Below are 12,826 nucleotides of genomic sequence, written 5' to 3' on the forward strand. Positions count from 1 at the left end.
ACCCATCCTGGCTATGTAGAACACAAAATAAGACAACTTTTTTTTCACTCCACCCTAGTGTCTTCTTCTATTTGTATTATTATTATAGCTATTCGTCTCGAAGCCATCTCTCAAAGTAGTTACTTTGACTACACCACCCCACATTGGTTTTTGGCAATAACTATGAAGTCAACATTCCAAATAGATCAGAATGGGCCAATGCCGAGATTCTGAGAGATTAATCAATTCACTTCTACCATTGAATAATAAAGTGACACCGATAGTTTCTAGCGCCACACAATTTTATTTTATTCGGCAATCAGGTGTACTTAAAAATCTCCAGAGAGAATAGAGCTTGTGCTAGAAAATTTTGTTTCCACAAATTTGTTTTTAAAAACGGAAATTTCACTAATACAAACATAAGGACACAAATATCAAATAAAAATAAATCGTATAGGCACGTCGACATCCTATATAATAGTAAATGTCCCAAAAATATATGGAAAAAAAAACACAGCATCGATACGAATGAGACCTATATGGTTTGAAAGGGCATCAATAGTAGATCACAAATATAAACTATAGTACTATCATGAACCTGAATTTATTAGGTCCGCTTCCTTTAACTAGGGTGCGCTGCGGTAGCTTTATTCCAGCTTTGGGAAGTAGAATGAAGGAATAAAATACGTGTGCTTTCATCTTTTTAAAAGGATAAAGAGAAAAAACTGAAATCACATGTTTGAATATCGACTGCCTGGAAATAGGGAAGCAGAAATGTAAACAAAATATTTTTTGTTTACAACGCTTTGTTTATTTCTTGTTTCTCAGGTGATAGTAATTTGAGTATTTTTGAATCAAAGAATTTATTTTTGCGAATTTGAATAGATTTTTGTTTTGGGACTTTTATTTGATATATTTAAAGGCAATGTTGCAACATTTAACTTATCTTGTATCGCTTATTATTTATTAGGTATAGTTTTTACTTTATAATTAAAATTGATAATATAAAAATAAGTTTTAAACTGCATCATTTTGAGTTATAAAGTAAATAAAGTTAAAAACTAAATAATAAAGGGGAGCGTCATCGAGGCGGATGAAATTCAAAGGAAGGTTATTAGTTTTTGACATAAGAAAATGTTCAATGTTTTCTAAAGTTTTATGATTTTTGTCAAGTTTTAAACCTTTTGTATTAATTATTAATAAAAAGCTCAAACATTGAACATAAATCTTAAAATTAAAAAAGTTTTCAAAACTACATTGTATGTGTACAGTAATCAGTTGTAGAGCGCCCCGTATTAAGAAACCAAAAGCTTTTGTTTTTAAGTACCTATTAAAGTATGTATTGTACATTATATAATAATATGGCATTACTCGCTTTATTATTTCATTAATAAAATAAATGTTAAATGTTGCAACATTGCGTTAGAAAATATCAAACAAAAATTCCAAAACAAAAATGTAATCAAGTTTTCAAAACAAAATATTCTATTCGACAGCAATCACCTAGGAAACAAGAAAAAAATATTTAAAAAAGAAGAATAAAAAAAAAATGATGTGCATATACTAGGAACGAACTAGTTCAATGAACTAGTTCATCTTGGTGAACTAGTGAACTTAGTTCACTTACTTAGTTCAAATTAGTTCGCGAATAGCGAAGAAGATTTTGACATTACAAAACAGCTTGCGCTCACTTTACATTATCATTTTTTTAAATATATTTTTTGTGTGAATGTCAGTCCCATCTGTCTTTTTGTCTTATACGCCGACAGCGTCCTTTTAACCTGACAGACGTTTAAAGAATAGGGGTTCAGAAACCAAAGTACATATGAAATTGCATCCAATTCTTTGTGGAGCGAAATCAGTTCTTTTGCTCTACCTCAAGATTTAGATGTAAAAGGCACAAGGTCGCTTGTGCCAGTATCAGTGTTTCTTCAAACACCACTTACTCTTATTTTTGAGCAAGAACAAAAACAAGTAGCATATTGGTCCTTGCATTACTTTGATTTCGATTGTATGAGAGCAAAACGAACTTCTTCTAGACTTTCGTCAGGAATCAGAAAGCTCGACAAGTACATATATGAATGAACGAAATTAAGAATTTTTATAAAAAATAAAAACATGTACATATCTGTTATTTTTAGGTTGAGTTTGTTTTATTATGTAGAATGCGTTAATTTTACATAAATTTGGATATAGTTTGAACAAACTAATTTTGTTTTTTAATTCTAACAAAAACGGACTGATTAAAATAAATTGAACTAAAATGAACTAGTTCAGAACTAGTTCAGTAGCGTGATTTGAACTAAAGTGATCGATCACTCAAATGAACTAAGGTGCCCAACTCTAGCATATACAATACATGGACGAAACGTTGTGACAAAAAGAAAATATTTGTTTCATTTGACCTGAAGCCCATTCACCAAAAAACTTATAGAATTACAAAAATGTCACCAACATCGCTTATTTACATATAATTTTAAACAAAATTAGTTCAAATTTCTGTTCGAACTTTTGATTTTGAAAATTAATTTTTGAAAAACTGTATACCATAAATCAGCTTTATTCAAAAACAAATTTAAAGACGAAGTTTTTGGCTTTACAAAAAGGTATAGCAAGTTATTTATAATAATTTTTTTTTTTTCAAATTAGGTCACAATTGAATCATTTATTTGCAAAACATGATAAGTCCATGATTTTAAATTTTTCAGGAGAAGAAAAAAACGTTCTATTTTCTTTTGATATGCGTAGAAGAATTTATAAAAAATATATTCTCTAGAACTCTTGCCTAGCTACAAAATACCGTTTCGTTTTTAATTTTTGGAGCGATAGCTCAAAAGATAAAAAATAAAAACGCTTTTGGACTTATCATACTTTGGAAATAAACGAATGTGAAATTAGTTTTTAAATGGATAATTTTTAATTCGCTTTTAGCCCCAGTCTATCAAACAATTGTATTTGAGAATAAAATACAATGTCCGGACTGCTTATTTAACTTTAAAGTAGCTTTAAACTTAAGATTTTCAGCCATTACCATTACTAATATACCATTTACACAAAAAGAAGCTGTTGTTTATTTTCAAAAGATGATAAGTCCGGGACTTATTCTGTTTTTGATACTAAAAAAATATTTCGCGTAGCTGTAAAATCGGATATAGATAGAGTAGATACTTCATATTTTAAAGACAGACGTGGTTATCCCTGGAGTACAAATTTAGTCAAAAAAACGAATTTTGAAAAAAAGTGGACTTATCATGTTTTGCAAATAAATGATTCAATTATGCGGGACGACGAGACGAGAGCGATACGTTTTTCTCAACGATTTTGAATTTTAAAATCGGTAAGCAATTCCCAATGCTGCGATTTTTGGTGATATATTTAATTAATTTTTATTTAAGTTAAAAAATTAATTTAATTTAAAGACAGCCACCGTATCATCTAGGCTATGTCGACTTTTTGAATTAGAAAAACTTCCATCCGTATAAGTTGCTTATGCCATTTTCCAAAATTCAAAAAGTGTCACTCCTAGCTCCCAAAAGGAGTGATTTCAAATTTCATTTCCTTTTGGATTGTTGGATTTGCTTTTCTTAATTTTTTAATTCGCAAACCTAAGCACACAAAATACTAACGACAATGAGAAAACAGCGGAAAACACCTCGGTGTGGGTGTCTACTTTTATTTGTAGTTATTCAATGATACTAGGCTTAAGCATACAAATTTCAAATAAAAAAAATAAAAACCACCTTAAAGAATATGTATTCCGTCCACTCACCTGTTCTATGACTTCTTTGTGCAAAAAAATTAGAATGGGAGGCCAGAAACTGGGTTCAGGTCGATGATCTACGTCTCCAGATAATGCATTAAATGTTTGCCAAACAAATGAATCTTTTAGACCGTGTAAAAACATTGCTTCCAGAGTAGTGCACAACGAGTTAGTAGCTTCAACCAGCTCCAAATATTCTTCATATTAACATATTAAAATAATATTTCATTATCTATAGAACATATTCATTATAAAGCAAATATATTAACCCTTTCCACTCTCCTTAACTTCAAACTGAATTTCCCTTGCATTCTCACTCAATGTATTGATTAAAGTCTCTTTAATAAAATGTTCCCGTTTTGAAGTAAATTCAGACCGGAATAGAGAACTCATTCTGATTCAATTAATTTTGTTCTTAATGAATTACAAATACAAAGGTCAGTTGGATTCACGCTTAGTTGTTATTTTACCCACAAATCTGTGACCTTTGTTGACAACACTTCTTTATTTCTGTTTTTGTTCATAATCTGTAGAGTATTCGGAATTTCGCACAACTGTGGCCCGTTCTTTGTATGTCTGCTTTTACATGAAGACGCAAGAGTCAAGATTCAATGAAGAGTAAGGGAGAAAGAAAGTTCGAAAAAGAGGGATGGAAGATTTTTTACCCTGTGAGTCTCCGGTCGAAAATTTTGAGACTCATTTTGACGTCTCTCTTTGATCTTGTTCTTTTTTTTTGCTGTTTTGCTTTAATTGATTTCGTCGGTGGCAGAGTTCGCTTCGTCGAATGTATATTATTTGGGTGTATACTAACTTTTATTAATTTATTTAAATGTTTTTGTTGCACATAGAGCCCCCTGATGTTGTTTTTTGTATATTTTGGTGCTTTTTTTTAAATAAAAATAGATACGAAAACAAGAACAAGATAAAATAAAAAAAATAGCTGTCAAATTTGCGTCTTATAAAAATTACTACGTGTAGAAGCGCGCGACTTACCGAAGGGAAAATCAAAAGGAAATTCGAAGATAATTTCTGCGCCTTGCGTCTTCATGTAAAAGCAGACTATGTCTGCTTTTACATGAAGACGCAAGAGTCAAGATTCAATGAAGAGTAAGGGAGAAAGAAAGTTCGAAAAAGAGGGATGGAAGATTTTTTACCCTGTGACCTGTGAGTCCCCGGTCGAAAATTTTGAGACTCATTTTGACGTCTCTCTTTGATCTTGTTCTTTTTTTTGCTGTTTTGCTTTAATTGATTTCGTCAGTGGCAGAGTTCGCTTTGTCGGATGTGTATTATTTGGGTGTATACTAACTTTTGTTAATATATTTAAATGTTTTCGTTGCACATAGAGCCCCCTGATGTTGTTTTTTGTATATTTTGGTGCTTTTTTTTAAATAAAAATAGATACGAAAACAAGAACAAGATAAAATAAAAAAAAATAGCTGTCAAATTTGCGTCTTATAAAAATTACTACGTGTAGAAGCGCGCGACGCACCGAAGGGAAAATCAAAAGGAAATTCGAAGATAATTTCTGCGCCTTGCGTCTTCATGTAAAAGCAGACTATATAAAATCTATTTATATACAAAGGGCCCGTTCTTTTATTAATAAAGTTAAACTTTGGTTGTTGTGTCAAAAAAAATCGTTGTATTTGTTTTTAGGGGGGTTCACATTAGGAGGGTTCACATTGATCAACTTACCGGACAGACCAGCCGCCATTTGGTCTGATCTGATGCTGTTTTGATAATGTGAACACCCATCCGACAGCCTGTCCGGTTTGCCGGATGGTTTTCAACAAATTTTGATTTTCTGGTGGTCGGACGACATGTTAGTCAATTGAGCGACATGTCTGTCCGGCAGACAGTGATAATCCATTCGGAATTTCGCTCATCTGTCAGTACCAAAAGAACAAAAGAAAATAGAAAAAAATATCTCCTAAACTGGGTGAAGATCAAAACAAACCAAATTTTTCAAGGACGCGCGCAATTTTAACCCTTCAAGCAAACAGGTCCGACCTCGGTCCGAATCCGCTCCTCCTGAGGCGGAGCTGAGTCCGACTTCGGATCAGAAACTGGTCCGAAGGCGGCTCAAATTAGTATGGAAATTATAATCACCGCGAAGTCGATTGCATATGTATTGGTGTGGTGAAAATCTCCATTCCGAGAAAATGGAGCCGAAGGCGGACCTGAGTCGGAGCAGCGAAAACCTACCAGAAAGAGGAATAAAAAAGGGATGACGTTTCGCATTTGCGACCAAAAAAAGAACAAGATTTATTTTTTTTTTCACTGAAACTGTTTTATTTTATTTTGGCAAACGAAATTTTCACAATATATACAATATAAAATACAATACATTTTGTTCCTTTTATTTATTTGTTGTTGCTGCTGTTGTTGGTGTTTCTTTAGATGTCCAATCGCATGTTTCACCTTCTTCTGCCTTTTTCTTCATCATTAGAGATTACATCTACAACACAAACAGAAACACATCACTTTAATCCAAACACTTTGAACGATATATACAACATACCTTTTTTTGTTTCCATATTGTTAATAGTTTGATATAATTGTTTATAATTATACTTATATTTTATTAACAACGACACGAGACACGACGCGACTAAACACTTCAACAAAAAATAACAAAATGACGCTTTTGCTCTTGTTGGCTATGTCTGTCTACTTTTTTTTCCTTTTCTCAGTTTTCACCACGATTCTCTTAGACTTTGTGTTCATACACAAAAAGTTGCAAGTGTGTGAGTGCAACCCCGCTTTTCGCGGTCGGAGGTCGGACTGTCTTTTCTGGACTCCGTTTTCTTGCTTGAAGGGAAAGAACAGTTGTTTGTAAAAAAAAACTCATACAAATAGATTTCAAGTGTTTTTGTGGTAGTAACGTTCTACTATAACTTAATTTAGTATCTAAAAATCGAAAAAATTACGGAATTTAAAATATATTTCTATGCTGTATTTTTTGCTTTTTTGTTTTGTTGGTTTGTTTTTGCTGGTTTGTTTTGATTTTCGCCGAGTTTAAAACGTCAAAATGGTAACTGTAAATAGAAAGAGAAGACAAGGACAAATGTTCGAACTTCCCTATTCTCTTTAATTTGAGAGCAGAATAGACAAAAGATACATTAAGGGCCAGTTGTACAAACGTGGTTCAGCCTCGGATGAGGAATTTAACCCGCCGATTTCGGCAGATTAGCTGCAGGTCAACTTCGGTTCAAGCATGGATGTGGCTATTTTTACACATGTGGACCTTGCACCACCCTTCAAGCAAACAGGTCCGACCTCGGTCCGAATCCGCTCCGCCTGAGGCGGAGCTGAGTCCGACTTCGGATCAGAAACTGGTCCGAAGGCGGCTCAAATTAGTATGGAAATTATAATCACCGCGAAGTCGATTGCATATGTATTGGTGTGGTGAAAATCTCCATTCCGAGAAAACGGAGCCGAAGGCGGACCTGAGCCGGAGCAGCGAAAACCTGCCAGAAAGAGGAATAAGAAAGGGATGACATTTCGCATTTGCGACCAAAAAAAGAACAAGATTTATTTTTTTTTTTTCACTGAAACTGTTTTATTTTTTATTTTATTTTGGCAAACGAAATTTTCACAATAAATACAATATAAAATACAATACATTTTTTTTCATTTTATTTCATTTGATGCTGCTGCTGTTGTTGGTGTTTTTTTAGATACCCAATCGCATGTTTCACCTTCTAGATTTTTCTTCATCATTAGAGATTACATCTACAACACAAGAAGAAACAACATTTTAACCCAAACACTTTGAGCGATATATAAAACATACCTTTTTTGTTTTCCATATTGTTTATAATTTAATAAAATTGTTTATAATTAATAAACTAACATTATACAAACAACGACACGAGACACGACGCGACCAAACACTTCAACAAAAAATAACAAAATGACGCTTTGGCTCTTGTTGGCCTTGTCTTTCTTTTCCTTTTCTCATTTTTCACCACGATTCTCGTTCGACTTTGTGTTCATACACAAAAAGTTGCAAGTGTGTGAGTGCAAGCCCGATTTTCGCGGTCTGAGGTCGGAGTTTCTTTGTTGAACTCAGTTTTCTTGCTTGAAGGGCAGTGCTAAACCGGAACCTTACCACCGATTTCAGAAGATAAAAGTTGCTGAACCACGGATTAAATATTTGTACAACTGGCCCATTTTGAAAAATGGGTTTTGATGAAAATTGTCTGATGACTGTGAAAGCTGAAACACAAGGTGTGTTTTTTATTACCACCGGTCTTAAGGCTTGGCCACACCGGAGGGTATGCGGTAGAGGTACGGGTAGCGGTAACGATATTTGTATGAAATGTTATAACAATCGAAAGATGTTATATTATGGGAATTCGCAGGGATTAATATTTAAATAACTCTACTGGTTTACGTATTGAATGAGACTCACCTTGTCTTGTCATTCCGATCGTCGCGAGCCCAACTTCCTCAGTGGATAATCGTCGGCACGTTTAAAGAGTCAGCACAATTCAATTATTGTCTTATTGCACTTTGATTGACCCAAAACAATAGAGTTGTCAAATTTTTCGCTGTCGTCTTTTTCTTGTATTTTTCATGTATGTTTTACAAACAGATATAAAAATGTATGCTAGCAAAACTAGTTTAATACATTTTGTCCTTCCAAACGTCAGTTTTCACGTTTATAAACAATTCTAAACAATTTATAAAAAAATTAGTTTGGTAGCACAGATTTAAAACTGTTCAAAAAATTAAGCCCAGAGAAATCTCCGGGCTAAACAACTAAGCCCAAGGGGCTAAGGTGTTGTTGTATTTAACATGTAAATTGCTTCCCAACTAACATTTTTGCTTACGGGTTTCGAGCTCAAAGGGCTATTCGCACCTATAAAACTGGTATACTACTCACAGTAAAAAAATATCAGTAAACGCTGATATTTATACCTCTAAGAAACTTTTTAGGAGTATCTTATAGTGGGATTATAGGTGCGATGAAAAATGTTTTTAAGCCATACCCAACAAACGCGGCTGAAAATAGCTTACAGTTTGTTGTGAAATACCAATTGTAAGACTAAAAGAAATAAAAAGTATGTGTTTACATCAACTATCAAATAAAAAATCACCAGGTTACGATCTAATTACTGCTCAGGTTATGAAAAAAATGCCATTGAAAGCCTTCATAAAACTCCAATATATAATAAATGCATGCCTTAAGCAACGGTATGTCCCACACCATTTGAAAATTGCTGAAGTTATTGTCATACCAAAGCAAGGTAAACCACCTACAAAAGTGACGTCTTACAGACCAATATCGCTTATACCAAATATGGCAAAAGTTTTTGAAAAACTGCTTCTGAAGAGACTTAGCAAAATCATAGAAGAAAGAAGGTTAATTCCATCCATCAGTTTGGCATTAGAAATAAACATTCCACGATAGACCAAGTTCATACTATAACGGTTGAAATAGAAAAAGCATCAGAAGAAAAACAAGCATGTTCAGCTATTTTCTTAGATGTTGCTCAAGCTTTTGACAAGGTTGGACATGAGCGACTTGAGTACAAACTGCAAAGGGATCTTCCCAGGCAGTACTATGAAAAATATTATAATATCGTACATCTCAGACCGATTGTTTAGAGTAAGGTACGATCAAGAATATTCGGAATTGAAGAAAATAGAAGCCGGTGTACCACAAGGAAGTATACTAGGTCCTACCCTGTATTTACTATACACAAGGGATATCCCAGTTGGTAATCACACCATAATGGCTACTTTTGCAGATGATACCGCAATTTTGGTACCCGACAAATGTGTCTCAAAGGCAGCAGTAAAACTACAAAATGTCGTCGACACAGTCAGAGATTGGACCGAAAAATCAAACTCAATGAAACAAAATCTTCATATATAAACTTTACAAATAAAAAGATAAACGATATTCCAATATTCATTAATAATCAAGCTGTACCTTACGCCAATACGGCCAAATACCTTGGAATGACTTTGGATGCAAAGCTAAAGTGGAAAGAGCACATCAAAAAGAAAAGAGAAGAACTAAACTTGAAATATAGAAAAATGTACTGGTTACTTGGTAACAACTCTGATTTATCAACCCAAAACAAAATAATGCTGTATAATCAAGTACTAAAGCCTGTTTGGACCTATGGAATCCAATTATGGGGTTGTACAAAGAAAAATACCGAAATCATCCAAAAATTAAAAAAACAAAGTCCTTCGTGGAATATAGTTAATGCACCTTGGTACATAAGAAATAGCGATCTACATCGTGACTTACAAATAGAAATGGTTACAGAAGTTGTTAAAAAATACGCTTTATCAGAGACTGCAAAGTCATACTTATTCTGAAATGGACTCCGTCTTGAATATAAGAAACCATGTTCGGAGATTAAAAAGAACCAAGCCTCATGAGCTTAAGGTCTAAAAAGCATTGGAAAGTATTAAACGTTTAAACTTCCCCCAAAGTGATTTTACAAAGTTAAGAAAGAAAAATCTGATATCGATCTTTCAAGATTGGTCCTGATTAAGAGGTGGTTTTAGTGGTTAAGAGTCCCACACTACTTGGTGTCGAATACTGCCAAGTTTCTTTTTAAGATTTCCTCCTGTCAAAAAAAAAAACCTATCTAGCTGTAAGATAATAAAACAAAAACAAGAAAACCGAATTTTATTCAAGATTATTTTTGAGTAGTTTTTACGCATAATTCATTTATTTTTGAAACGTTAGTAAAACAAACTAAATGAAATTTCTAAAAATTTCCATTTATGTATCCATTTGCATTTTTTGTTCAAAAATTGATTTTTTATTTTGGTTTTGTTTTTGGATAAAATTTTGATGTATTGAGTGTGTTTCTTTACTTTTTCCAGATAAGGAAACAAAGAAAGAGAAATAGCTTAAAAAGAATGTCAATCAGCTGTTCCACCACAGTTTTTCGTTAAAACACAAACACATAAAATCATTTTGTATTATTTCTTATATTTCTATTTTCATGAATAAGATGGAGAAATAAAAACAATTAGAATCAACATTTTTATTTATTGATGTGCGAGAATTGCTTCAGAGTGCATTTTAATTTTTTTTTTTGTTGAAAAACTGACAGCTTCTCACTACCGCCTACACACAACTGAGCATGTGCGAAAGAATATTTCATAAATTCCAGGTCTGATTTGGAATAAAAAGAATGCATTCCAAATATTCCGGAATGGATAAAGAAACAATCAAAAAGTTTTGTAACGAAGCGTTACATATTCTCCCCATAACCCCCACTCCCGGACTATACACACCAGTCAACCATACCGCCCGGACTATGTACCTGTCCTATTACCACTATTACCTCTTGCAACTGTACGCCCAGGCTATAAAATCCAAGAAACCGTACCGCCCGGACTATAAAGCGTACCAACCATCACCACACCATCAACAGCAACAACAACAACAACATCTTATATTTAAGAGTTAAAATAATGTGTAATTTTGTACCAGAATTATTGTTTAGTTTTTACAATACACATTTAGTCTAAGCAAAAATAGATGTAAGTAGAGGTGAAATTTTCAAAGAAAATCGAGTATCGTCAACCTTCAATACCAGAACCCAGAAGTAGTTCTCCCGCCGCTACTAAAGTTGAATAACAACTTGGTTATGGTGCCAGGTTCAATTTTAAAAGCTGAAACACAATCACGCTTTGCCGTCGATTTTGACAACTGCGAAAAGTTCAACTATAGTAAATCTGTGTATCCTCACACAATGACGCTTTTCTTACGTACGCTTTTTTTGACAAACGTAAGGAAACGTAAGAAAGCGAGCAAAAGTTCAACCAGACTGAACTTTTGCTCGCTTTCTGACATTTAACAGACATAGTTACAGTCACCCACATTATTATTCCGCCAAATGTGAATAAAAAAAAATAAATTATTGCAAAACTATGTGTGTTTTTTAATTTCTCTATATAGATTTTGTACAAAAAAACGACATTGAGATATTTTAAATCAAAACAATTTACGTATTAAAAACAAAAAAAATTCAATGATGTTTTAGACTGAGTTTTATTGTTAAAAACAATATATTTTGATTGGTTTTGTTTTTATAACTATAGGATTAAAGAATAAACAAATTTCTATGCATTTTTTAAACACATTAATATCCTTTTTCATTTTTCCACAATTAAATCAAGATAAAGACTTGGCCCAATAATTTTGTGAGTGACTGTGTTTTTTTTATTTGACAGCAGATTTTAGGTTGCAATCAGCTGTTCAAAGTCAAAGTGACAGAAGCGCGCTTTGAGTATTTCTCAACGTAACGCAACGAAGCGACGCCCTAAAGCGTGATTGTGTTTCAGCTTTAATTAATTAATCCGATTTTTTGCAGCAAAAGTTTATTTAGTTTTTTATATAACTCATTCACCCTCGTTAGGAGGCTGTGCATTAGGGACTTAATTGGTTCCCACCAGGGTTCGAACCGCGGTCATGAAATTTTGGAGCAAATTTGAAAAAAAAGTGGAGCAAATGCAAGATTTCCGGAGTGGATTTGAAACAAAAACAAATCTTTACCACTTAGGAACTTTTTTTTAATGAAAAATAATTAAGTCTTAAATTAAAGTCAATTCAATTCATAAAGAACTATTTTGTGATAAATTCACCTTGGACAAATTTATATTGTTTTATTAGCCTCATTAATGCAAGTGGTGGTTCAAAAATGTGCTTGCAATTCTAAAATAAATACAATTTCGATTTAAAACATTCCAATCTGGTTCAGGAAACAAATTTTCTGTGTGGAAAAAGTGGAGTAAATACTGAAAAATCGGAGTGTTGGAGTAGATTATTTTTTTTCCCTCAAAAGTGGAGCAAATTTGCTCCGATCGGAGCAAGGTTTTAACCCTGGTTCCCACTCACTTTGAGGCTGGGCTTTCTCCGAAAGTTATTAGGTAGCGCTCTATTCACCCTCGCTAGGAGGTGTGCACCAGAATATTCCCTCTTATCTTGAGCCTGGGCTAATTCCCACTCAACCTGAGACCGGGCTTTTCTAATCAGAGCATGTTAGGGTATAATATTGTATAATACATAAAGAAATAAATAATTTAATAATTATAAAAGAAAGTAGT

The 12,826-nt window shown here is 33.3% G+C and overlaps 1 protein-coding gene across 1 annotated transcript in view; it reads right to left on the reverse strand.

Annotated features, from left to right (window-relative positions):
• Positions 1–4,804, reverse strand: part of LOC129906452 (pleckstrin homology domain-containing family M member 1) — a 143,271-nt gene extending 138,467 nt beyond the window's left edge. Inside the window, exons 1-2 of the mRNA XM_055982241.1 lie at positions 4,009–4,804; positions 3,749–3,936 (exon numbers count right to left, since the gene is read on the reverse strand). Of these exons, the coding sequence (XP_055838216.1) occupies positions 3,749–3,936; positions 4,009–4,132 (312 nt within the window). The 5' untranslated portion in view covers positions 4,133–4,804. The remainder of the gene's footprint in view (positions 1–3,748; positions 3,937–4,008) is intronic.
• Positions 4,805–12,826: the final 8,022 nt, after the last annotated feature.

Source organism: Episyrphus balteatus, chromosome 1 (genome assembly GCF_945859705.1).
Source record: "Episyrphus balteatus chromosome 1, idEpiBalt1.1, whole genome shotgun sequence".
NCBI lineage: Eukaryota > Metazoa > Arthropoda > Insecta > Diptera > Syrphidae > Episyrphus > Episyrphus balteatus.